Here is a 22789-nt window from a genome sequence, read left to right as displayed (position 1 = left end):
TTATTGATGGTGTGACGTGCTTTTCGAGTTGAAGAACTGTTCGAGAGAAGGATACTTTGGTTTTCGAGTTATGTTTGCCTCACAAACGTTGTTCAGCTTGAGGAGGTGTGCGCCTTGTCGGCGTTCGCTTCTGAGGAGCAAAGAGAGCGCTGCGGAAGTGCTGTCCGGCACGAGCTCACTCGACAATTCGAATTCCCTCAGAAACGAACGCGGAGGAAATGAGTTTCACACGAGCTGCGCTCACGGCGGCAGCAGGAATTTGCTGAAGAAATTTGTCTCGAAAACGAAGTGAGTACATTCATTCATTGTCTTGTCAACTAAAATTTGTCTCCATAGTCCTGTGTGTACTGGGAAAAAAAGGATAGTCTCGTGTGTGGTAGAGCTACTGCCTATCCAGAAGGTTGCAGGTTCGAGCCCCACCGTTTGTCGTGCCTTGACTTAGCCCAAATTTCTCCACTGACTAGTCTAGAATTTACCAGCTAAAATGGGTAAATACACGTGGTGCCCGATTTACGATGGTTCGACTTACGATTGTTTCGACTTCGGTGAGCTGCTGGTGTGAGTAGAAGCCGGCGTACTTCGAATCGAATTTTGATTTTGTTTTTCCCGGGCGTGATGTTGCGATGATGATGCGATGCGGGACGATACTGGGCAGCGGCAGCGATCCGCATCCATCCATCCATCCCGGTCTGTCACACAGAGGTGTGTTAAGTGTATAAATGCATTTTCGACTTATGAATATCGGGTTTCGGAGAACGTAACCCCGTCGTAAATCGGGGACCGGCTCTAATTATAAGCTTGCAACTGCGATGCATTGTAACCTTAACATTTTGTAAGTCATTTGGAGAAAAGCATCAGCTAAATGAATAAATGAAAAGATCCTTGACCAAACTAACTACTTTAGCGTGAGTTACTATGGTGGGGATACTCTACAGTATACCCTGCTGTATGGGTAAACTGTAAAGTAGATCAACGCTGTAAATCACCATGGCATGAGCAAACAAATGAGCTGAGTAAAGGACGAGAGTTAGGATAAAAGGAGGAATGCATGAACAGATTGTGCTCACTGGTATGGATGTTCGCAGCGGGTTTGACCGGGTCCTGCTCTGTAGCGGGTCTGGGGTTCGAGTCCCGCTTGGGGTGCCTTGCGACAGACTGGCGTCCCGTCCTGGGTGTCTCCCCTCCCCCTCCAGCCTTGCACTCTGTGTTGCCGGGTTAGGCTCCGGTTCGCCTTGACCCCACTCAGGACAAGCGGTTGTGGACATTGTGTGTGTGTGTGTGTGTGTGTGTGTGTGTGTGGGTATGAGTGTATATGAGTGATAGCATTTCACTTTTTCCTCCTCCTGTGTCTTTCTCTCTCTCTCTCTCTCTCTCTCTCTCTCTCTTTCTAGAACCCAGTGCTTTTTGCATAACACACCACTAAAATAAGGCGCTGCTCAAAATGAACAGTTTTGGTTCACTTATTGATGTGTTATGTCAAGATTTATGGAAGAAATGTTGGCCTTACTAGTGATTAAGACTAGGATTTGCATTCAGATTTTGATTGACTGATTGACACTTTACCTTTGCAGAAAAAAGCCTTGGTACAACTCTCATAATTTTGGCCCTAAACATGTGAGTACCCGTTTCTCCCAGGGAAATGTCTGATGATTAAACTAATTTTTGCCACATAGTTTTGTCACGGATCATCACTAGTGAGGCTTTTGTGTCGGACAGATGATCCCACCTGGTCAGTTCGAAGCTTCCAAACCCGCTACCGTGAAGAAATGGAACCAAGGAGAAAGTGGGAGGATGCGCATCCTGAACAGTCTTCTGTTCAAGGCTATTCGAGATCTTCTCGACTCTCCTGAAGTCAACTGTGAGGTGTACAACCTCAGTGTGGAGATTTCCAAAGTAAGAAGCAGTGTCTGTTAGTCACACAGGCTAGTTCAATCTTATACTGTGTCATCTGAATGTTCACGGAGAAGAAAATTGGAATGTGGTCAATTGTCTTTCATGAAGATGATTTCTAATGTTAATTTGACATACATATTTATGTCATCTGAAACAGAACCTTTTGTATTATACTTACTCATGTGCCTTGCTGTAAAGCTATAAAATGGATATATAGTACAGAACATTATTCATTAAGAGACTGGAAAGATACCACACACCTCATTAAAAATGGCATATTTGATAAGCCGTAACATTTGAAGCAGTCTGTTCTTAGCTAAGGAATTATGGAAGAAAGCTGAACTCTTGCAACCAATTAAGTAAAATGTTTTATTGGTGCGACTGAGGTTTAGCCAAAGTGCAACACAGAGTACTACCAGTGGTAGGAAGTGAAAGTGCTTTGCGGTACCCCTGCTCCCCTCCACCTTGACAAAGGTAGGCATTGATGCCAAGAAAGACTGCATGTCCCCTGCATGATCGGAGCTCATTCACCAATATGGATCGGGACAGAAACGGTTCAATAAGGTGTATAAATAGCAGTGTGGCCTGCTTCACAATAACAATATAAGGCAAGGAGTCATTTAGTGCTGGACAGGAGTGAATGCAGGTGTATCCTGTCTCTCGCACCCATAAAGATGCTGCAGAACAAAGCCAGGCTTCACCTAGGACAATGTTTAGTTAAACAGACTCATGCTTCACTCCAGAGGAATTTTCCACAGAATCTTCCTTTCATACCTCTGTAAGGTTGCCTTGGCAGGAGATTTTTCCAGTTGCCGTGTTTACTGGAGAACAAGTGGTGCCCACGAGAAAGACGCTGAGATCCAGCAGGTGCTGGACAGGAGCTCTCCGAGAATAAGGTATCCTCGTTCCAGTAGATTGCGCTTTTGGTTTGTTTTGCGGTTCAGAAATAAATTTATTTGGCAGACTGGATGATGGTCTTTATTATAATATATACGAATAGACATCTGTCTGTTATAAGATGAGGTCACTTCATGGAGTTACCACAGTTACAAGTTATTTATTATAATGTAACAACTGTGTTGTAGGTACCTTTTGATATCGCGGCAGATTATGGGAGGTGTCCCACCCGTGATCTTCATCAAAGACAAGGAGTATGCAGCCATATCTGAGGTGTGAAATATTGCAGTTTATAGTAGAATTGTACTGCAGAGTTTTAAGGCATTTAAGTTGTCCAGAATTGTTTAGAGTGTAGCTCAAACCAAACCAGAGCTGAAAAACTGCATCATTATCCAAATGAACTGTCACCAGGTTGAAAAGTTGCTCAAGGTGGCAGACTTTGGTGAAGAACTTATGGAAGAAAGCAGTGAAAAAAGTGATCAGATTGAAAAAGATGGAGGGTAAGAAACATTGTATTTACATAATTTTTCTAAATTACATTATAATTCTAATTTGTCTTCAAGAAGGTATAGAACTGCTGAAGCTAATGACTAAAGTTTAACACAGCAACATTTTGTCCTGTGTTCCCATCCTTTGATTTATACAGGAAACCCAATCTGGCAGCACATTCTGTAGGAAAAGCTGATGCTATGAAGCAGCAGAATCTGTTTGGCATTGATCACGAAGCGCTGATGAGGCAGATCCTTGAGTACAAGCAGAAACCAAGAGGCCATCAAAGTGACGCCTCTACGGTAGCTTTCATGCAACAGCAGCAGCTTGAACTCCTGGAGGAACTGAGGCGGCAGAAAATGATACAGAAGAAGAAGAAGAAATCCAAGTACCTCATGGACAATGACATAACTCCTAAAGATTACCTTTTAGCAAAGTATTTCCAGGAGCAGGACAGTGATGAACAGGATGATGCAGAATACAATAAAATCTCCGACGTCAAAGAACCAGAGGAGATCAAGAGAAAGTCATAACCCTAGATGTTTTTCCCTGCTGATGTGGCATTTTGTCTAATTTATACTTGAAGATGCATTTGAACTGAATAACTGGTCTGTAGTTTGCATTCAATTTATCATGTTGTCTGAGTAACCTGATTGAAGATCAAATAATAGCTGGACATAATCTTGGATAAACTCCTTTGTCCACCTTAAGAGTTTACTGAGAATGACATTGGCCAGACAAGATTTTGTCCTTTAATAACACTGTTGCTGGTTCCCCATATGCAGCATCGTGAGGAAAAAGCGTCATCATTCAGCATGACTTGGTCCCCTTACGTCTTGTTACCTAATGTTGCACTAAAGAGCATCTAGTTATGTGATACTCTGCAAGCTCTACAGAGTATATTTAAATTTAAATGTAAGGCTTCTGAACATTTTATTGGATTTTTCCAAATTAAGATTAAGCAAACTTATTAGAAGTACACCAAATAGAGAGAAAACAATATGCAAGCTTTCTTTTGTGTTTTTGAACAGATTCATCTGTTTCATTTGCATTGTAGAAAAAGGAGCTACCTGTTTCTGAAGTAACTACCAAGAATGTTGTGTACAAGAAATTTTCATACTGAGGCAGACAAAAACTGTGTCAGACAGTCTTGCTTTTAAGAATGAGGAAGCTGCTGTGTAACATTTTATATAGCCAGCCTTGGAAAAAACACACTAAACTGTATTAACATGAACAAACGTGTTATTTTTTTGAATTACAATATATTATCAATAAAAAACACAGAAAGACACAGATACAGATGTCTTAGAATTAAGATGTCGGGTCTGTTTATTTTCCCCCTCAATACTTCCTTGCTTAATTGTAACAAGTTTTGTTTTTTCAACATGGATAGGTTTTGTAGCTAACATTTTTCATGATTTTAAGTATGTAAAAATGTATATATACATATGTTTGTGTACATATGTAAATACACATTATAAATTAAAAGTTTTCAGCTAAGGAAGCAAACATTCTTAAAAAATTAAAAATTTGTCGGAAGGGAAGCAAAATATCTCTTCTACACCATGTTGCACTTAAAATGTACAAATGCAAATGATGCTGAATATAAAGAACGATTTTTATCGTAGGAAAAATATAAATTATGAAATTTGAAAATTATTCAAACTTTTTTTTAATAAGGTAGTGCAATGTAATGGCATAATTGTACCACAGCTGTGCTGATGTGGACGTGGCCATACTGTCAAACTTTCTGCGAGGAGAAGGTACAATCGGTAGCCGTTCCAGGGTCAGCATGTATAGGCACGCCAGAAAAAATGTGATACCACATTAGGAAGATCGGGACTTAAGGTGCCGAATCAAATACATTGTCTTTAAAATTGGGCTGAAATGGTCACCACAAAGTGCTCCAGGTCCTGTGTCTCTTAGATGCCCTCTGCTGCATGCTGCTCCTCCTGGACAGCCTCCTGGACGGCCTCCTGCACGGCCTCCTGGACATACACGATGAACTGGGAGGCATCCTCGCCCTGCGTGTACACCGTGACCGTCTCGATGCCCTCCACGCCGTCGGAGGACACAACCAGGTGGTGTTCATCAGCCAGCCCCACCGAGGCCTGCTGCAGTGCGTCCTGGATCATCGCCGCGTGGTCGGCCTGCTGCTGCTCCTCCGTCACCTGCAAAGACCGAGGGGTCAAACATGGCATCATATAGCTGACCATGGGATTTCATGTGGGGCAAATACAACTGGCTTCATGGAGACAGTGAACACTGAATTTAGACTTCAACGCAGCTGCTCTAGCATACAGTCATTTTTGGCCAAAATGTAATGTTATTCAGCAGAGGTGTGTTTTAAATATTTTAATTTTTTTTTTTTATAAACAAATTTCTCATAACCTTTGGCCTAAATGCATATTATTATAGCCCCAGGACATAGCTTTTGGTTCAAAAGTATGTGATTTTGCACTTTTTGGCCCAAGCATGTAATATTTGGCACATATATGTTGTTGACATACTTTCTGTTGTTATTGACACAGCTCTGTTGTATGTCTTTCGTCCCAGGTATGTTGTACTGTGAGCTCTCACCTGCTCCACCACCGTCACCGTGCCAGGAGCCATAGCAACAACGGATGCTACCGCAGCGTCATGATTCTCAGCCCCGAGCTCAATGATCTGCTGGAAAATATTGACTGCTGCAGGGTCCAGTCTGTCTGCAGCGGTGGTGGACACAACACCTGGACACGAAGGCCAAAGAGGGGAGAAGTTCAGCAAGTCGGATTAAGTGTTGAGGACACTTAAGCACAAGCAGGTGAGGACTGTTCTTCTGCCTTCACCGTTTTCCGCATTGTAGCGGAGGTCCTGCAGGGCCGACACGGCGGCCTCGGTGCCCTGAAGTTCGTCAGCCTCGGTGATCTGGAGGTACTGAGCAGCAGGCTCCTTCAGCGACTCCACCACCTAGACACACACAAGCTTGCAGTCATTGAACACATTTGCCTTGTGGTTTTATCTCTGCCTCCAGAGAATTACCACACATTAAGCCAAGACAGACTGATACCTGTAAAGGTAAGTAAAAACAGAAGTAAGAAAGAATTAAAAATCACCTAGAGACCGTTTTCCTTATCAGTACATCAGACACGATTCCTCTAGCGCAGCAGCACAAGTTACAAATCAAAGTAAAATTTACCTCCCACTGGTTCATGACCACTCCATCGTTCTCCACCAGCTTGAGGCCGTGCTTGGTCTTTAGGTGCTGGTTCATTTCCCACTTAGTGCCGTACACATAGTTACACACTGGACACTTCACTCCTTCTGGAAGATTGGGTATCATTATGATTACACATCATTTAATCAATGCGTCGGTATTTAATAAAAGCATTGTTCAGTCTCTAATATAAAACACGGAGCATATATTGTCACAGAATGTATAACACTGCAGAATTAAGTAAAAATACCATTTATCAAACATTCATTCACATAATGCATCGTCTAATTTCTTATACAGGTTTCTCTTGCACAGGGAGAATAATTCATTGTTGAAAATGTGCTCGTAAGGTGAAATCTTGTTTTAAAAAAAAAAAAAAAATCTTAACATTAGTTTAAATGGGGGGGGGTGAAAAACAATGTGTTCCCGAGCCCCAAAACATTCACCTGTTTTTCACCAAATGTAAAATCTCTGCCTTATCTTTTACGCACAGAGAAAATCAAATTTAAAACCAATGCCGGAGAACGGCTGTGGCCACCGTTAAATACAGGTCTCAGATACATGTTTAAAATCACATATGTAACACATTTGCGTGCTACTTTCTTTTATCCCCTTTCCTTCATCAGTGACCCTTGAAGGGATGGGAGGGGTTGATATGAGGGAGGCCTTTGGAGGTCCGCAGGGGCCCACCTTGCTGTGCTTCCATATCTGTCACCGCTGCCACCGCCGTTCCGGCTTCTGCGTTGGTGTACGGCTCGCTGGGGTGCTTCTTGTAGTAGTGTCTCTTGAGGGAGCCTGGTATGTTGCAGGAGTAGTGGCAGTGTGCACAGCGGAAAGGCTGCGGCATTCGAGTGGAGACAGAACAACCATTTAATAATAAAAAAAGTCAGATTGCACATATTACAACAATTATTAATGTTAAGCTCTGAAGACAATGGCAGATTGGCACACAGCGGTCTAGCGGGTAGCACTGGTGCCCAGAAGCTGCTTGGCTATGGGTTCAGATCTGGGTTTGACCCCTGCTAAGTCTGTGTGAAGTTGACATGTTCTCCCCATGTTCACGTGGGTTTCCTCCAGGTGCCCCAGTTTCCTCCCGTAGTGAAAATCCATGTGTTTCAAGTGAACTGGTGACTCTAAATTGCCCTTAACGTGTGTGAGAGAGAGAGAAAGAGTGTGAGTTATATAGCTCTGTTGTGTGGATGGGTAGAAAGCTGTGAACAGCTTAGTATAGCGTATCTTGCATTGTTAATTAGCTTAGACAAATGCAACAGCAAAATACAAAGCAATAATAATAACTATGAAGAGCAGAGCAAAATACATTCCAGGATATTTTAAAGAACAGCTGATAATTCAAATTCAAAACATTTTATTGCTTTAATTCCAGTACAATCCCAAGCAGACACTCCGGCTCCAGTTGTGCCGATAGAGGGTTGGGGGGGGGGGGCAGTCTCTGGGTCGGTGTCAGAGATTTGTGCATGAACTGATTGAAATGTTGCTCCTGCGAGCAGTAAGGGAGCAGCGCTTACCTTCAAAGAGGTGTGTTTCTCCATGTGGCGCATTAAGTGAAGTTGCTGTGCAGCTGTGTAGTTGCATTCAGTGCATTTAAACTGTTTTCCTGTAGGGTCCAGAGCGGCCAGGGGAAAAAAACACAAATATTTACAGTCAGATAATATAACTATCATGGTAACATTAAAAAATAGTGCAGTACTAGTGAAAAGTGTGAGCACACCAGGGACAAACTGGGCAGGAGAGTGTAAGCAAAACAACACGCAAGTGTCCCACATCTCTGGGACTGGTGCAGAAGAGCTGGGAAGACATGACACCTAATTTCCTCACCAAACTTACATATATGAAAAACATAACAAGTACATGAACATATCAAGTATATAGTTATAGTATATGTACTTTACGTATCAAAGCTACTCGAAAACAGATAAACCGATTCATTAGAAACCTCTTATATTAAAAAAAAAAAATACACTGAGGTCAGAGTGAATACATGTTTGTTTGCTAGATTAATAACTGTAAAAATAAACTTATTAAACGTGATAAATATCCCACTATAATCAGTCACTAACACAAACTGAAGATACCTGTGCAAGCAGCAGCCCTCTTCCAGCATGCAGGCGCATTCAACCGTTTGCAAAGTGCTGACCTTTGCCCCCTCGAACCCAGGCCCTCCCTCACTTTTGTACTCACCATCCGCTGTGTGCATCAGCTTGTGGCTCTTGAGAGTACATTTGGACTTGAACTTCTTGCCACACATGTCGCAAAGGTGCGTTTTCTCCGTGCTGTGCCGGTTCATGTGTGCCTTCAGGTTGCTCTTGCTGCGTGTGGCGTAGTCACACAGGGAGCACTTGTATGGCTTTATTCCTGGAAACATGAAACATAACTGTGATGGATGGATGGATGGATGGATGGATGGATGGATGGATGGATGGATGGATGGATGGATGGATGGATGGATGGATGGATGGATGGACGCTCGTTTAGGGGTAATGTATACTAGGGTGGGGGTGCGGTGGCGCAGTGGGTTGGACCACAGTCCTGCTCTCCGGTGGGGCTGGGGTTCGAGTCCCGCTTGGGGTGCCTTGCGGCGGATTGGCGTCCCGTCCTGGGTGTGTCCCCTTCCCCCTCCGGCCTTACGCCCTGTGTTGCCGGGTAGGCTCTGGTTCCCCGTGACCCCGTAAGGGACAAGCGGTTCTGACAATGTGTGTGTGTGTGTGTATACTAGGGTGCTAATTAAAGAAATGGAGAAAATAAAATTTGCATGTCTGTAGTTTCATTCCCTGAAAGTGATCTGTTTCATTAAGTGAGTTTTGAGGAAAAAAAATTGTGTTATATCTCATGTCTAGCAGGTCGTTCAGTGCCCAGTCCTCTACCATCAATACTATTCTATAGCCTGCTCTTTACTAAAGAAAGCATTAACGTTACCAAAAGGGTTAGCATTTACTTATTTGCGCTAAGAAAGTTTATTTATTTTATATAACTTCTACGTCAAATTTATTAGGGGGGCACGGTGGCGCAGTGGGTTGGACCGGGTCCTGCTCTCTGGTGGGTCTGGGGTTCGAGTCCTGCTTGGGGTGCCTGGCATCCCGTCCTGGGTGTGTCCCCCTCCCCTCTAGCCCTATGATGCCGGGTTAGGCTCCGGTTCACCGCAACCCTACTTGGGACAAGCGATTTCAGTCAATGTGTGTGTGTGTGTGTGTGTTTTAATTTCTACTAACGAAACACCTAACCCTTTGGGAGATGATAGCAATGGTGCTGTCGAAATGAATTTGACCTTTTTTCTTAAGATACGTTAATTTTTTTATTCACACACCTACATGTAGAACAATACAAATACCTCACAAATATACCAATATTTCAGGCAATTCCTTTATACAGAACATTTCTTTAAAAACTGTAACTGAAGTGACAGTGGGCTGTGGATTTGCTGAGCAAACCGGTATTAAGCATGACAATATACCATATCCTTAGTACATAAATGAGAGACCATTAAAATTAGCTGGATTTTGCTGAAATGTTCTCATCTCAGGTGAGATTCTGATAAACATTCGGAAAATTTTTCACTGGCACCAAAACATACTTAATGGATTTTACGGACCGAAACAACCGCCCGCGTTCCGAGAGCAGGTCACGCGTCCAGCAGCCAGTTTCCAGCGTGTCGGCAGCATGTTGACCTCAATCGGGGGTCGTACCTACCCTCATGGGCCCAGATGTGCTGCTGCAGGTCGGTGCCGTTGCGCATGAAGTAGCAGTCGCAGTAAGGGCACTTGGACGCCCTCTTCCCGATCACGCCCTTCAGCTGTACCCGCTGCCCCAGGACCTCAGAGATCACGCTCGTGGAGACGTCTGTGGGGGAAGCGCAGGTGGCCATCTCATCCGCACAGATGCTCTTCTTTCAGCAGGTGAAGTAACTGCCCCTTAGCACCCTTAAATTCTTAATCATTTTCTAGTTTTATTTTCTTTCTCTTACCTGGATGGCAGGTTTTTATATGAGATTTTATGAGTCTGTCTTCAGGGAAAGACTGCTCGCATACAGGACATACATAGTTTCGCTTGTTCTGCAAAAAGAGTAGACAGTGGAGATATTGTTTTGATTAATTTAACCTTCAGAGAACCAAACACAGAACTTTAGGAAACATATGTGAAAATAACGCATAGACCTGTATCTAAAGATCTAAAGCTTACCCAGTCCCAGTGTTTCATCAAGGATTACATTTTACTACAGTACTTTAGCCAGGGCTACGGTGAGGATTTTCAGTCTGCTATACATATAATGCTAAGCTACCTACAATTATTTAACCATTTATACAGCTGGGTCATTTTTACTGAGCAATTGAGCGCAAGTACGCAGCTACTCCTAGAATGTAACGTAAATGTTTATATGTATCTCCAAAAAAAAAAATTACTAGAAAGGTGATCAGGAATTGTCGATATTCGGATGAAGTTTTATGCAGCTGCTTATGTGATGAAAATTGGTTGATATGGTAGAAAGAAACAAACTAACTGTACTTAGGAATCACACGTCCGCATCTAAGTCTCTCTTTCTACTAATGTAATGAACACATCGTATTTTCTATGTACGTCGCTTTGGAGAAAAGTGTCTGGAAACGTAAGTACCTTGCTCAGGGGTACTAAGCAGAAGGTGGGGATTCGAACCCGCAACCTCCAAGTTCAAAGGCAGTGAGTCTGCCCACTAGACTGTGTAATGTATTTGGGTGCTGAGACCAAAAGATGACTCTGGCATCGACCCCGGCGGGACAGACGACTCGGACACAACCCACCGCCTCGGAGTGGACCTTGAGGTGGGCCTGCAGCTTGTACTTGTCAGGGGTGCAGTACTGGCACCCGTCGGCCGGGCACTTGAGCAGGATGTCGCTGTGCCTCTGGATGACGTGTCGCTTCAGGCAGTTCTTGGTGACCGAGGAGTAGTTGCACTGGGAGCAGTAGTGCAGGTGCTCACGCGTGTGTGTCCGGACATGCATGTTGTAGTGCACCTGGTACCAGAAGAGCTTGCCTGCCGGGGAGGGGTAAGAAGAGGACAAACGCATGACACTTGACACAGATGGATGAGCAGACCTGAAAGGCTGAGGTGGACCTAACCAGCCCATGCTGTACTATTAGAGACTAGCAAGCTTAACTAGCCGTAAAAGATTTTCTTTATTAAGCTCTTAGTGAGCGGGGAAGGAGGGCATTGTACAGGTCATAGATTCGAAGCAGCCCAGGACTGTCTGCTAAGTCGTCATCTTCTTGGACCAATCTAACCTCATCTGGCATCATTGAACAACATCACATCTCAATTTTTACTCACCTTTTACACAAGCAAAATGAGTATTTGAAAAACCTGCTTGACTTTTTCTCTATTTTAGGTATATCTGAGATTTTTACAGAACCTATCCTGTGAATAAATGTTAGGAATGTCTCCGTTATGCTTTTGGTGACTTATTGACTTGTGACTCAGATGCAAAATGTGATTTTAGAGTTATGAACAGCCTTCCGGTAATTCAGATTAAATTAGTTACTCCTTACCACCCACCCTTAACTAATGTTCAACATGACTCCATAAGTACATTCTTACTCAGAAGGTGAACAAACTGCTGGGTAATACTGCTGTTCAAGCTACTGCCCCAAAGCACTTGTAACTATGAATAGAAATCTTACCACAATATTCACACTCAAAGTCGCCGTACACCTTCCTGATCCTCTCAAAGACCTCCATGTTCAGTTGTCTTTTCTGCATGCTATCTATAATTTTCCTAAAAGCTGTTCTCTCCTCCTGGGATGTCTGGGTCACCTCTTCCTCTGTGCTAGGAACAATGTCTTTTTGAGATGTGGCCTCCACCTCCTGGACGAGTTCTACATTCACTTGGGGACCTGACGAAGAGTCTTTGTCTTTCTCAGTATTGAGCTGCTCAATTTGAGGGAGTTCTCCAAAGTTTGTCAAAGGACTGTCGTCCAAAGGCAACAGAGGAGGTTCTTGACTTGAAGGTTCGGGGTCAACGAAGGTGTCCTCCTGAGATTTGCCTAGATTTGATGGCTCCCTGTGGACGTCTTCCGAGATTCCCTCGTTGGCAGCACTTGCCTCACCCTCGTGAGTGCTAGAGACGGGTGTGGTGCACACCTCCTGCGGGATGCTCTCCATTGTTTCCTCAAAACCAGCTTCCTGTGTCAGGAGCTGTGTCTCCACAGCAAGGCGGTCAGAAGTTTGGACAGGAGCCACCTCAGAGGAGGATCCTAGGTCCTGGATGAGCACGTCATGCTGCGTGTTGAGCAGGGACAGCTCCTCCGTAATCTGAAGCTCCTCCTGCTTCAGTGACTCTCGTTGGATGTCACTGCCAGGCTCCAGCAGGCAAAAGCTACGATTGATGGAGTCGGCAAAGGCAGTGCTCTCCTCAACATCTGGGTGGACATCTCGGAGGTGGGTCTTTAACCGTACGGAGCTGACAAACTTCTGTAGGCAGATGGAGCAGACGTAGATGAAGGGGTGCTTGCGGATGTGAACCTGCAAGGCCTGATACTTGGTAGATCCATGGTCACAAAGTTCGCAGCCAAAGGGCCTCTCGCTGCCGTGGACCATCATGTGGCGGTCCCTGTCCAGCTCGTTCTTGAACTTCCGGTCACAGATCTGACAATCGTAAAGCAGCTGCCTCTTCCCCTCTCTAGTCTGGAGACTGAGCTCTTCATAGACGTCTTTCACCTTCTTGTCCTCCATATCATGGATCTCTCGAATGTGCTTGAGGAGGTTCTTAACGTCCGAGTACTTCTTCTTGCAGAAGCGACAGTGCTGCTTGATCTTCTTGTGCACCCTCTCCACGTGCACCTTCAGGTGACCTTTGCTGAGACTGTTGAAGGAGCAGTACTCGCAGCTGAACTTCTCTCCCGTGTGCTTGCGCATGTGGACACTGAGGTTGGCCTTGATGGCACTGGCATAGTCACAATGTAGGCACTTGAATGGCTTCTCGTTTGTATGGATTCTCAAGTGGGTCTGTAGAGAGTGCTTGAACTTGAACACCTTATTACAATACTCACAGGTAAAGATCTTGAGCTGTGTCTGCCCAAGCCTGCGATGCAATCAGAGAAGGGGCCAAATTACTCGGAAGGTCTTCAAATCAACACTATGGCAATATTTTAAATAGTGCTCATTAAGTCAATAACCACTCCACACCTGTTTGATTTCAAGGGCACTTCATAAGCAGCCTGTTGGATGGCATATTCCTGATAGCCTCGTTTCAGCCCAGCTTCCTGAGCACCGGGGTCTGGCTCTGTGGTGGGCCCTGGCTCAGCTGGGGAGGCCTCAATAGGAACGATCTTGGTGGCACCTGGGAAAACGTTTCATTGAGTTTTACACCTTTCTCTCACTATCTAACATGTTTGGACCTACTTCTCTAAAAATAAATAAAAAACAACAATGACAAATAGAGCCACCGCGCCTGCGTACAGTTCCACTATGAAAATGAGCATATCTGAACACACTACAGCATTCAAAACTGTTTGGAAAATAAAACCCTTGATTGATGCTCATTTTTCTAAGCCTCAGTGCATATTAAATTAGTAGCATTTATTTTTCTTCTGAGACAAAATGGAAAAAATCAATCACACTACACTTCCAGCTTTTCACTAAAAGCCCTCCCACTGGGCTAAATGCAAAGAGTTGCCCTCTGTGGTTCTGCTGTTTCATCTCACCTGGAATGGCCTCGTGGGCTGTAAGAACAACACTGATTATGGGATTTTTGGTGACACCTCCTTGCTCCATGTTCTTAATACTGCAAGCCTTCTCTGTACGCAAGGTACGCGCTTTCTTTGGGAACGTCTCGCGCTCTTCTTCTCTGCCCTCTGCCGCCAGGTTGAGTTCAGGGCCATCATCTTCATATACATAAAGTAGGCGAGAAATTAGGGAACTGCTTACGCATATCAATATTCTCAGCCCAGGTATAACAGGTTTTCACGGTCCTGACATCGAGTGGCAACAACTTCAATGTGTAGCTTCTTCTACAAGAGAAACTCAACCCAAATGCAGGTGATCCACTCAAGGTGACCCACATCACACATCTAATGAATTCTGAAGGTTCTGAAAACCTTTTTGAAACTTTGTAGACAATGGTACATGACCACTTCTGCTAATTATTGTAGTCTTTTGCCCTTGTGCTATTTGCTTCTATGTTGATCAAAAAAAATTGCAAAAAAAAAGTACAGCTTAAGAACTGCTTAAGACCTAACGTGTCGAGTTTAAGAAATACCGTTGGCATCTTCTCCATCGGCGTCCTCCTTAAGCCCGATGATGCAGATGTGTTTCGTGAGTTGCCGCTTGTTGCAGAATTTGCGGTTGCACTTCTTGCAGTCCAGGGAGCTGGAATCTCTGTTCTCCTGCTCTTCCACCCTCTGGGTCTGGAGCTCGGGCCCCTGTGTCGGAGTGGACGGGGTGTCCTGCACCACGTCTGACGGGATCTTCTTGGTGGAGCCCTTGGGCCTGCCTCGTTTCCTCTTGACTGGGGAATCTACAGCTACACAGAGCACCATGTTTACCACCACAGAAAATATAGGATGGAAAATAAAAAACACAAATATACCGATAAGTTATTTAAAATGCAAAATTCCCTCCCATTGACCGCGCTTAATGTTATGCATATATCTACGTATGTTTGAATTTCACCAAGTACATGTTTTGTCACACTAAACTACCTGACTACCAATAGCAGAAAGGTGGATTTAAGTAGAAACTGTTACTGACCTATTGGCATTAAATTTCTTTATTTATTTTATTCTTACATACTTGTATAAATGTGATATTTTATTTACTCCAATTTGATTCCAGTATCTTTTGTTAATATGCTGTACTATGTATCCTGCTGTAGCCATGTGCAAAATTCTTTGCCTGGTCCCCATCTGCCTGCCGAGCCTCTCCACTATGGCCTTGAACAGAAGTGAAATTTCCTTCTAATGATGTTGCTACACAACATAACTAATGTGCTATGTACATTTAAATACTGTCCTTCTAAAGAATTTTACCAAAGCGTAACTCTTGTTTTGTTGGTAGTCCAGTTATTTCATTATTATTATTTATTTTTTATTTTAAAGTTTTTTCTTTTGCTACTGGCAAGTCAACACAACCTAATCTTTAAACTTGCAGCATCAGGACATAACAACCTCAGTCAAGGCTTTATGAGACATTCATCTGAAATCGCGAGTCTTTTTTTTTTTTTTTTCCCAGCGTGCTTATGACCCACCTTCACTCTTCTCTGACTGAGCTGCTGTTTGCAAAGGTTTCAGGGGGACAATGATGTCATCAGAGTCGAGAGCGTCAGTGGCGTGTTTCTCATGGACGTGTGAAAGCAGCTTAGCTTTGCTGGGAGAGAATAAGTTGCAGACTTTGCACATAAAGATTGTAACACCACCTGTGAAACAGATGAGTGTGTTTAGCCAATGAAAGGACCAACATAATGTTTTATAACTATAACAGTAAAAGAAAATATACAAGATGTTTTTCAGTCTAGCTAAGTCTTATATAATAAATTTAATTTTATAATATCTACTGTGTCATAACTCAGTATATCTATTAACATGCTGGCAGTCAATACATAAAAACAGTATTTATTTTTCATAATACTGTACATTTAGAACATCAAAGCAGAAGGGGGGACTTTGTCAAGATTATTTTTTTAAATTCATGTACTTCCACGATTCAGTGGTGTATCCTGCACCGATTGTACAGATATCAAATCATTAAAAAAAAATCACAAGTTCTTTCCTTCTGTTGGTCTAACGCACTTTTTCTATTGTTCTCAGAAGTGTATGTCACTTCGCTTGGGAGAAAATTGTCTGCTAAATGAAGAAATGTAAATAAAAAACTGATATGGGGTAGAATGTTTAGAAACTGGGTTGTTTAGGTTAATTCCACAAAGTCCAAGGTACAAAAAATAATGAGTATACTAAAATATGTCGATGCTTAAGTTGATGTATGGATGAGTGACTCAGTGTAAGTAGTGTATCTAGCAGTGTAAGTCACCACGGTGAAAAAGGTGTGTGGGCTGGTAACACTACACAGAGTTCATTGGAAGTCGCTCTGGAGAAAAGCATCTGCTAAATAAATAAATGTAAAATAGGGTACAGGTATACTCTTAAGCATCACTTAATTTTTGGAAATTACTATGATTCGTATGGCCTCAATTTAAAAAAAAAAGAAAAAAAAAATCCTGTGGTTTACAGGATGAGTCTTATTACTGACTTCTAATAAACCAGTGAGCACGTGTCAAAATCCAGAGAATGGTGAAGCTAAACTGGTTACAGCGAACGTGTTAAGTCAGAAGATGTGAAGTTACATACACATAAACAATCTTGCATGTGTAGTGTCCTTTGGAGCGGTTTATAAATGAAACATATGTACAGCTACACACAGATGCATTGTGTCACTTGAAACATTCATAAATACAGTGCACCACAGCTACACTCATTACTATTATTGAGTGCTGATTATAAATACAAATCACAGCTATACACCGATTTCTCAAATTATGAACATCTGGGTCACATTTTTGAAGATATGATACAATTTTATAAATAAACGTAAATGTTTATCTTATTAGGAAGATGATGAGGAATCGTCAATATTCTGAGAAAGTTTTATACAGCTACTCGTGTAATGAACATTGGTTCATATGGTGGAAAGAAATAAACTAACTGTACTTAAGAATCACAGGCCTGCATCTATTCTAAGTCTCTCTTTCTACTAACTAATGCACACATTGTATTTTTTTCTATGAGATGTACGTCGCTTTGGAGAAAAGCATTTGCTAAATGAGTCAACGTAAATCTAATACAATCATTTTCCGTATTAGTATTATTATTATTGTTGTTGTTTTCTTCATATCCATTTTGCAAAACCGCTGCTGTCTGTTGCGTAGTGAAAGCTACATGCGTTTCCGAGTCCAGCCACTAGTTGGTGCTAAAACGCAGCGGAAGAATACAGCAGTGCGAGTGTAGCACGCCGGCTCTGCTCCTCCAGCTCGATTTCACGGTGTTTACAGCTCCTGTCCGGTACAGTATTTGTTAGTGTCCCATATCAATAACAGACATCTAACTTTTCCTGTCCTAATCATATTTCCTAAGTCGAGGAACCGGTGTACACTGGTACATCGTTCCCAGCCACTGATACAACAATCATACAGCGATGCATGCCATGAGTACAACGACGTACAGTTAATTTTTGCAACGATACACTGACACAATGTTTCACGTGTAGAATACACACCTACACTGTATTCCGCTGTACTAATTATTATTACTGTACATATTTCTCTTCTACTTTTAAATAAAAACGTACACCAACACTACTGTCAGGGTTCCGTGTGTCTTTTCCGCACAGAGTTTTACTCTGACAAAACGTGTCACACCCCACAGGCTGCAGACGACGTGCACACAAAGCGCGCGCAAGAAGGTGTCCCGCGCGTGGCGGGACACGCGGCGGGTGCGGCTCACGCGCCCGCACTTCCCTCTCCGTACGCGGACCTGCTCAGCTCGTGACTACTTTTACCTTTAGATCACCGTCTAACCAGCGATCGCTAGTTGTTACCCTGACTACACGCATCGGAAAATACATATTCAAGTTACCGGAGTGCTTACCTGAATCTGGAGTGTCCATAATTCCCAAAATAAAACCCTAAACTTTAAATACTGAAACTAACTGTTGTGCTGCCTTTTTATTTTTCAGAACTGCGCCCATGTATTTTATTTAAATTGTTTTGACAAGGTTTCTGGCGAATCTGCGATATCAGACATGGCGGATGAAGTCTCTGATTACTCTGGCGGAGCTGCAAGAGAGAGCGGACTGCGTTTCTGTAGCGCGCCCCCTGCTGTCTCGGAGTAGATACTTCTTCCAGCATGAAGCCGAAGCTTCTAACAAGTTGACGAGTGCACTGCTGTAAACCTCTATGTCCCATTCTTGATCAATCATGGGTGTGTAAATTGCTTTTTAGCAATGAGATTAAATTAAATGGACGTTTCTACAAAGGTGCCCAACCCATACGCAGCTATTACAAATATTAACATTGCTGGCTAACTGGAAGTGAGATGTTGCATTTAAACACTGTTAAATGATACTGTATATAATAAAGAATGTAATAAACCATATTTATGTATAAAGCTAGATACCTGCCAGAGATTTTGTAATAGCAGGAATTACAATTGTTTATCATTATATACTGTCACCGTCAACTAGACATAATGTTCACCATTTATAAAGAAAAAGTAGAGAAAGTTCAAAATCAGGCTGAGAATTGAAGGCAGGTAAACCCAAATATGCACATATTACACATTTTTTTGTACTGACGTGGCCTAATGGCTAAAGTTTATTTTAAAACTTCTTTAACAGTAGTGGCAACAAGGAAGTGGTACCCTGTAAGTCTTTCTGTTGTGAATATAATTCTTCAACCCAGTGTTGAACCACCTGTACCATTAAAAATACCGATTTAACAAATACTATTTACTCAGTTTATCAGTGCACAAGAGAAGCGTGAACATGACCAGTCATTAAGCACTTTATTTAAGATACACATAAACAGTACATTAAGAGGAGTACATCAAGTTATAAAAATTAGATCAAAAATAAAACAGAGAAATCAAACTGAAAAATCCTTTTCTGGATGGCACACCGCAGCTCACTGGATGGACGATGGGTAAATATGTCACGCGAGACACTTTGAGCAAAGCAAGTTAAAAGCGGAGACGTGCTGGCACCGGGTTTCAGGTCAGCGTTTCGGGTCACGTCCATTTTTCCACTGGGCTGGAGGAGGCCGGCTGCAGCAAACATCGGACTGAAAGCCTACGTGACATACAGAGCTTCCAGTCGGGGATGTTTACAGCATCAGACAACCATTTCATTTGAACATCGTAACATTTCGGTGACCGTCTGAATAAAGGACTGAACGAAAGACAGGAGAAGGACCTCAACTTACACCGATCGGTCTGAAGATCTACATTTATATGCGTTCATTTAGCCGACACTTTTCTCCGAAGCGACTTACGAAGTTAGTCTAACTACAACATTTATCCATTTACGCAGCTGGTCATTTTTTAACTGGAGGAATTTAAAGCAAGTACCTCGCTCAACAGCTGTAGGAGAGATTCGAACCTGTGACCTTTGGCTCCAAAGGCAGCAGCTCCTACCACTGACTGTCCCACCAGCTGTCCCTGTATCTACTGTACAAATGTTGTGTCTAAGCCAGTGGTCTCACACCACCATGTTCCCTGTGTAACCCTGCATTTCAGAATCAAAATCAGAATCATTTAAGAACTATAATCTGAATGATGAATTATTTGAATTAATGAACAGCATCATTTAAAACTAAAGCCTGCGCAAATGATTACACACACGACAACCGCTCCGACGGGTCCTTTCCAACACACCACTTACCGGTTGAGTCCCATAAAGGGATTCGACCCGTCCATAGATCATAGATGTACACGAGGTTTCGCCGCGAGCGCAGCGGACCTCCTCGACACGACAGGCCCACAATTAACACTGACAGAGTGACGCAACTTTCAGCAGCCCGTATTTGGTTAACAAAACTCTCTACGGTGAAAATGTTGAAGACAGCGCTACACCACTTTCCAGTACTGTACTCTGCTCTACTGTACCCTACTGTACTCTACTTAGGGCTTTTTTGGCCGCTTGCCAGCGCAGAGTTCCTGGAAGCCCGTACGAAGCGCCGCGCACTTCAAAGGGACGTTTAACTGCTACCCGGCGCGCGCGCCCCCCCTCCCCGCGGGCTGCACGCACGTGAGACCCTGGCTTGTCAGTCACCGAGTTACCGCTCGCCACAGAAACGTGCGTGCCGTGCAGCAAAGACCAGCGGCAACAACAACAAAACACAGGCTGCGAAGGAAACGCTCCGTCCTTCCTCTCCACACGACACGTCCGTCGTCGCCAAATTGCTGATAGTTGTCCCAGTTACCACTCTCTCTCCTCTCCCCCCCGCCCACAGCCCCCCACAGCCCCCCACAGCCCCCCACCACCAGCACCACGGGCTCGAGCTGCAGCCCGAAACTATGCCGCAAAACCCCGCGAGTCCTTAACGACCGCGACCCGCAGCCTCTCCTCCAGCTGGAACCCGGGCGGGACGGGACTGATTCCGGAGGAAAAAGCAAGCGACCTCCCCCCCCCAACCGCAGAGCTTCCTCCCACTGTCTGTGTTCGTCCCGGGACTTTTCTAGCCCTTCGTCTCCGCTCCGGCCCCTCGGTTCCTCACCGTCCCTCTCGTCTTTACTTTGACCTTTAGTTATCCGACACTGGGAAAAGTGATGACGTCATCGCCATGGAAACGGAGCCCCGCCCCCGCTCCACCCCCCTCCCCTCCCCTCGCGCGCCCTCGTTCCGTTTCCTGAGAAATTTACAGCGGAGTGAGTGTCACTTTACCCCGGGACTGATCAGGCGCGCGGCGAGACGCGTAGCGTTTGGCGGGTTCGCCGTAGGGGTGCGGCGCTATATTCCTCCTACGTTCACACAAAAGTACTAGTACTAGTACACATCGTAATTACTCGAACATCAGAAACAGTACAAAACACCGTCCGTACACCTTCTTCACCGTTTTACACTGTCTGTCCTGGACTGAGATTAATTCATTAATGATTATCAGTAACCATTGTCCAGTGCTGCAGGGTCGTGGTGGTCCGACGCCTATCCCAGAGGAGAAGCACACCAGGTCGGGGTCACCCTGAACGGGACATCAGTCCATGACTGTCTAATAACACACACACGTATTTGAGCTGTGGGAGGAACTACCGTGAACATGGTGAGAAGTGTAAAATCAGCACAGGCTGAGCGGGATTCAAACCCACTGGAACCGTTAGGCACCGGCGCTACCTGCTGCGCCGCCGTGTCGCAGACATGAGTGCTTAACAAGTGATTTTACATCAACAATACTTGTGTTACACTATAATTAGCTCATTACATTATTGTAACGACCCGCGTTACTGATTGAATGTAAATAGTTGCATTATGGGAAATAATGTTAAATGTGTGTAACCACTGGGGGCACTTAGGGGGGAAAATGGTAGGGTGACCGTGTCTCCCAGTGTGTTGAGGAGGAGAGTTTAAGGGTGTTAAGGCAGGTAAGCGTAGGTCCTGGAGGAAAAGGGGTCTTCGGACCGAGAGCATTATTTCTCTTGCGCTGGTGTTCGAATAAATCGTTCGTTATGAACGCTGCCTTCGCGTCCTTCTTCGTCCCATCCAAATCCATGGCGCTGCGCGCCGCATTATCATTGGGGAAGTCCATGTAATAAATTCATATTCGTATATTACAGTACATCTAGTAGGTATCTTATTGCTAGTTAAAAGCTTAATATGAATGTTTTAAAGGTATAATATATTTATTTTCTAAATATGATTAATAATCAATATTTCATCTAGGTGGGGGTGCAGTGGGTTGGACCGGGTCCTGCTCTCCAGTAGGTCTGGGGTTCGAGTCTCTCTTGGGGTGCCTTGCGGCGTCCCGTCCTGGGTGTGTCCCCTCCCCCTCCGGCCTTACGCCCTGTGTTACCGGGTAGGCTCCGGCTCCCCGCGACCCCGTATGGGATAGGTGGTTCAGAAAATGTGTGCGTGTGTGTGTATATTTCATCTGGCTTGGTCACAACCTAATGACAAAGAAAGATGCCAAATACGGTAGATTTTGTCACAGCCCGAGGCTGTCTGATGGTCACTGTCTCCTGAGCTCAACTCCAGTGTGGAAGAGTAGAGGAGAGTCCAGCGTGACCTGTCCTGACCCCCAGCTCCAAACCCTCCGTGTAGCACCTTGACCAACGGCCCCAAAAGCCAATGGCCATTCACGGTCGACCGAGACACACGGTACGTACTAATCTGTTGCTGGAAACTTTCCCAGGAGTTTAACTCTCTCAGTAATTTGATCATTTTCTCTTTTTTGATTCCTTCTGGAAAATCAATTGAAAAAGGCTTTGCCTTGACTTGCAATATATTAAGTAAAATTTAATTAAATGATTTACTTGCCACCGAACGTGTCATTCGACACATTCGGGTCATCCTTCTTCGACCGTTTTCAGCTGTGGTAAAACAACCTGGGTGGTACTGGAGCTTCTGCACTAGAACCCTGTACTTTGCAGTGATTTTTTTAGGATACAGTTTCACTCTTTGTTGGACTTCGAGACCCTCCCCCATCAGCCTCCCAACCGCAGTAATGCGTGGAAGAGAGAGGTTAAATTCCTGACCTCTTTAAGGAGGCACAGCCCCGTAGTTGTGCTTGGGGAGCTTTTCGAACTTGATTACTTGGCTTCATTTAAGTTTCGTACTTATTTTCCCCTCCG

At 44.0% G+C, this 22789-nt stretch overlaps 2 protein-coding genes across 7 annotated transcripts; one reads left to right on the top strand and one right to left on the bottom strand.

The window, feature by feature from the left end:
- On the top strand, window positions 1–4577 carry rbfa (ribosome binding factor A). Its single transcript, XM_018763057.2, has 7 exons — window positions 1–288; window positions 1572–1614; window positions 1717–1893; window positions 2677–2789; window positions 2979–3063; window positions 3202–3290; window positions 3437–4577. The coding sequence occupies exons 1-7, from the start codon at window positions 71–73 to the stop codon at window positions 3810–3812; spliced, it is 1101 nt and encodes a 366-aa protein (XP_018618573.2). The 5' UTR covers window positions 1–70; the 3' UTR covers window positions 3813–4577.
- A 7-nt stretch (window positions 4578–4584) lies between these two features.
- zfat (zinc finger and AT hook domain containing) lies at window positions 4585–18497 on the bottom strand. 6 transcript variants are annotated; one of them, XM_018763051.2, is made up of 16 exons: window positions 18098–18497; window positions 15706–15873; window positions 14719–14982; window positions 14165–14344; window positions 13647–13800; window positions 12143–13542; window positions 11266–11498; window positions 10455–10542; window positions 10181–10330; window positions 8675–8848; window positions 8002–8090; window positions 7166–7313; window positions 6458–6582; window positions 6108–6228; window positions 5860–6008; window positions 4585–5450 (listed from the first exon to the last, which is right to left on the bottom strand). In XM_018763051.2, exons 1-16 carry the CDS (start codon window positions 18114–18116, stop codon window positions 5202–5204), a joined length of 3711 nt encoding a protein of 1236 aa, XP_018618567.2. In that variant the 5' UTR covers window positions 18117–18497; the 3' UTR covers window positions 4585–5201. The 6 variants fall into 6 exon arrangements, with proteins under 6 accessions (XP_018618567.2, XP_018618568.2, XP_018618571.2 ...); XM_018763052.2 differs by having other exon boundaries at window positions 6458–6579; XM_018763055.2 differs by lacking the exon at window positions 18098–18497 and adding an exon at window positions 18009–18047.
- Window positions 18498–22789: the final 4292 nt, after the last annotated feature.

The sequence above is a fragment of the Scleropages formosus genome, chromosome 18 (genome assembly GCF_900964775.1).
Source record: "Scleropages formosus chromosome 18, fSclFor1.1, whole genome shotgun sequence".
Taxonomy (NCBI): Eukaryota; Metazoa; Chordata; class Actinopteri; order Osteoglossiformes; family Osteoglossidae; genus Scleropages; species Scleropages formosus.
The sequence above is the reverse complement of the archived record's forward strand: the minus strand, read 5'-3'. Positions and strand labels throughout refer to the sequence as shown.

What these genes read in the sequence shown, in the direction of transcription:
- zfat (XM_018763051.2), bottom strand. An exon ending in AGAAACACACCTCTTTGAAG is followed by an intron (nt 7,314 to 8,001) that starts GTAAGCGCTGCT and finishes CGAATGCCGCAG; the next exon opens with CCTTTCCGCTGTGCACACTG. An exon ending in AGATATGGAAGCACAGCAAG is followed by an intron (nt 6,583 to 7,165) that starts GTGGGCCCCTGC and finishes CCAATCTTCCAG; the next exon opens with AAGGAGTGAAGTGTCCAGTG.
- rbfa (XM_018763057.2), top strand. Translation starts at nt 71, where the DNA reads ATGTTTGCCTCACAAACGTTGTTCAGCTTGAGGAGGTGTGCGCCTTGT. An exon ending in ATAATTTTGGCCCTAAACAT is followed by an intron (nt 1,615 to 1,716) that starts GTGAGTACCCGT and finishes TGTGTCGGACAG; the next exon opens with ATGATCCCACCTGGTCAGTT. An exon ending in TCAGTGTGGAGATTTCCAAA is followed by an intron (nt 1,894 to 2,676) that starts GTAAGAAGCAGT and finishes TACCTCTGTAAG; the next exon opens with GTTGCCTTGGCAGGAGATTT.